A 3,513-nucleotide genomic window follows, 5' to 3' on the forward strand; every position below is an offset into this window, starting at 1 on the left:
TAATGCTTGCAACCACGTCTATGCCATGTTGCACAGATCGTGTCGACGATAATCTTGATGGTAAATCAATAGGAAAAACATCTTGAATTCCATTAATAAATCTTTTAATTGACTAGCAACCTTTGCTTGTTGAGGGGAGAGAGAAGTAGCCATTGTTGGAAGAGAAGAGAGAGAAGCATGCAGTGTTGAGGAATGTTCAACAGATTCAACATTTGAAAGAAAATGACACAATGAGTAACACAAGAAAACTTCTTCTATTTCATTATTAGAAGTGACCTTTATAAGCTCTGCTGTACATATCAGTGGGGGTGAGGCAGACACATCCTTCTCTCCTAACAACAACACATGTGCGCCATGGGATTGAAACATCAGACTGTTGTGCTCGTAAATATACTTGAGTGATGGTCCTAGGCTATGCAGCCACTCTCTACCAAGTACCACATCTGCCCGCTCCATATTCATAACCTAGAAATCCAAGAATGTGGAATAGCCTTGAATTTCCAACGGTACAGCTCTGACTTGAGTATCCCATAGTTTGGCATCATAGCCGTTTATTATTTCTACCTCGTAGAAGTGGGAACCTGGAGTTTGGGGCAATTTGAGTTTTTTCACTAATCCGTAGTTAATGAAATTGTGAGTAGTATCGTCATCTACCAAGATATGCACCTTGTGCCTTGAAGTGATCCGTGCATACGCACTAACTCATGTATCTCCATCTCATCCACTTTCTGTCCTCTTGAGTGAGACGTGCAAGAATGCTTTCTTTATTTGCGATACCAAATTTTTGGAACATGTATATCTCATGCCCAAGATTTGGTTTCACCTGTTGACATGAAATGCTACAATAAATATATAAACAAAGAGAAAATGATAATTTAAAGTGAGATTAATTTAGAAATACAAAAAGACTACACATGCAATAGTTCAGCCTTTTTTTTCTACTTCCAAAAATTGGCATCTCACACCATTATATTTCTCATTATCATGCCATACTTCACAAAAGAACACAAAATTAGCCAAAGAAGAAGGTACAGCTAAATCTAGCAAGCAATTGGTGCATCGAGATTACTTCTTACCTTCTTTTATGCGTCACATCCATGTTTTTAGCGGATGGTTTCCATCCCATACCAAAAACACACCCTTGAAGCTCTTGCCACTCCTTATTGAGCTGCTTATCAAATGCAACACTCTTTACTTGCCTAATAGTATCCCAACTACTTTCCACAAGAGGAGTGACATGCATGTAAGAGCTAAAAGAATCTTTCACTAATACCAAAAAAGATCCCATTGTATTCAAGTAAGCAACATTGTCAAAATTAGGAATCAATCAAGATGCAGAATCTGTAGCCACTCGTACAACTTTGTGAGCCACCAAATGACATAAAGGTATAAGTGGAGGGTTGGTTCTTCATTTTAAGTAAAATTGACATAACAGATCCTTCATAATTCCCAACGGGGATTTTTTTCCCAATTGTCGAGAATGTTGGGCCACATCCTCCTCACCTATCCCATCAAACTCTATTAAAGCTTCATCTTTTGCATCCTCACCTGTTTCAACCTTCACTGTCAGCTCTTGAGACTCATCTTCTCTTACATCATCCTCACTTTGCAAATGGTTTGAACCTTCCTCCAGGTTAGCTTTGTCATCAACAAAGATGCATTTTCTACATCTCTTTCCCCCTCTTTTGAAATGAGGACTACGAGTAACAACTGCATGGGAAGATGCCTCGTGATCGATTGGATGCCTTCTCTTGGAAGGACTGGATCTCAAGGTCATGCATGGAGAGTGAAATGTTCTCTTGATTGACTTGCTGCTCGTCTTTTGGAAGAAATCCATTCCTACATCATTATACAAAAATCATTATACATCATCAGCATACAAAAAGCGTTATACATCATTGACGATACATCATCTTGAGTATCTAGCGTAAACAACTTGGGCCTAAACCACTACATCTGCGATGGCCTCAATGACATGAGAACGTCATCTTAATGAAGCAAAATTTTTGTGAACGTCCAAAAAAACACCAGTCCAAAATTGGGGTGCGCTGTCCGCCTATGCAATTTCAACAGCTTCCTCATTCACTTTGTGACTCGGGGAAGCCCTTCCATCTCCTCTCTTGAACTTGACCATGGGATAACCCATTGCATTGCTTCTGTCACTAGTGCCCGTCACCATCTTTTGCGAGCCGGCGATTTAATCCCTCAATAATAATTGAGAGCTAACCTGCAGGCCTGCAACTATGCATATCCTGCCCCTTTTCCTGCATACAGGCTGTCCCTGCTTCCCCTCTGCAGATCCGACGCACAAATCACCCCCGCACACACATAGAAGCCATGCTCAACAAGGCAAGCCCTGTCGAGCCTGCAAATCTCCGAGAGAGAGAGAGAGAGAGAGAGAGAGAGAGAGAGAGAGAGAGAGATGCCTCCCTTGATTCTTGCCTCTCCCCTCTCGCACCTGCTAGCTTGCAACATTTAGCCTTCCCTCCTCCAAGCAGCAGCGTTAGCCTGTGCCAGTGAAACAGATTCATGCTGAACTAATTGGCAACTGGAGGTCCTCAATTGTCAGCGCGTGCGCTTACGCTTCAAGAGTCTACGTTATTCGTTTTATTTGGGGTTTTATTCTCTGTGATTCAGAAAAGCTTTGAGCCCACAACAAAACTTGATCCCACAGCTCGGCAATCGTCAGCGCGCGCGCTGACAGTTACTGAAGGGCAAAAGTGAAACCCTCTCGGTTTTTAGGTCAAAATTTGAAGCTTTTGTCGGTAATTACACTAAATTTTTTTGTAACATTATCAATTTTCTTAAAGGCAAGCTCAAATCTTACCGGAATTTTACAATTTCTCAAAGGCAAGCTCTAAATCTAACTTGGATTTTGTAATGGACCCCAATCTTTTCACCTACTCATAAGAAAGTGAACTCTTTTAACTAAAAATCTTGAGATATGAGCCAAATATCACCGCCTAACAATCTTGAAATTATCACTTCCCCTGACAATCTCAGTTGTGGGGTTTTTTAACCCACTTATTAGAGGACTTGAAATCTTAAATTTTTTGACAAAGAAATCTTTTTTCTACAATAAAAAAAGTAGAAAGTTATAATAAAAAAAGTTTATGATGAACAGTTATGCCATGCATAAAAGTTCGTGTTTTTATGTAGATACTAGAGTGTAATGATATACATCTATATATATCTTAGTGTATATATATAGATGTGTTTATGTTTTAATTTATTCATTTACTCACAAGGAAACCAATGATGTGAAAGACTCAGAGGATACGGACTTATTGATTGCAAGTGCTTTCTATGCCGAAGCTATCAAGATACCAACCCAAGGAGACTTGCAAAAAAAATTGGAAAAACAGTAGGAGAATTATATTGTCCTCGATAGCAACGATGATGAGAAAGTGTCAAAAAAGATAAAAAGTGTGGTGGATTGGATATTATACTTTTCACCATCTCACCGATTGAAAGACCTGATGAAACAATCTCATGGGCCTGTGAACGTGGAAG

General features: G+C 39.7%; 1 protein-coding gene across 1 annotated transcript; it reads right to left on the minus strand.

Moving 5' to 3' along the window:
* Positions 1 to 996: 996 nt before the first annotated feature.
* LOC147462529 (uncharacterized) lies at positions 997 to 2,683 on the minus strand. The gene is made up of 2 exons (XM_086526501.1): positions 2,459 to 2,683; positions 997 to 1,839 (listed from the first exon to the last, which is right to left on the minus strand). Exons 1-2 carry the CDS (start codon positions 2,529 to 2,531, stop codon positions 1,409 to 1,411), a joined length of 504 nt encoding a protein of 167 aa, XP_086382627.1. The 5' UTR covers positions 2,532 to 2,683; the 3' UTR covers positions 997 to 1,408.
* Positions 2,684 to 3,513: the final 830 nt, after the last annotated feature.

Source organism: Adiantum capillus-veneris, chromosome 2, assembly GCF_014529385.1.
Source record: "Adiantum capillus-veneris isolate H3 chromosome 2, ASM1452938v2, whole genome shotgun sequence".
Classification (NCBI taxonomy): Eukaryota; Viridiplantae; Streptophyta; class Polypodiopsida; order Polypodiales; family Pteridaceae; genus Adiantum; species Adiantum capillus-veneris.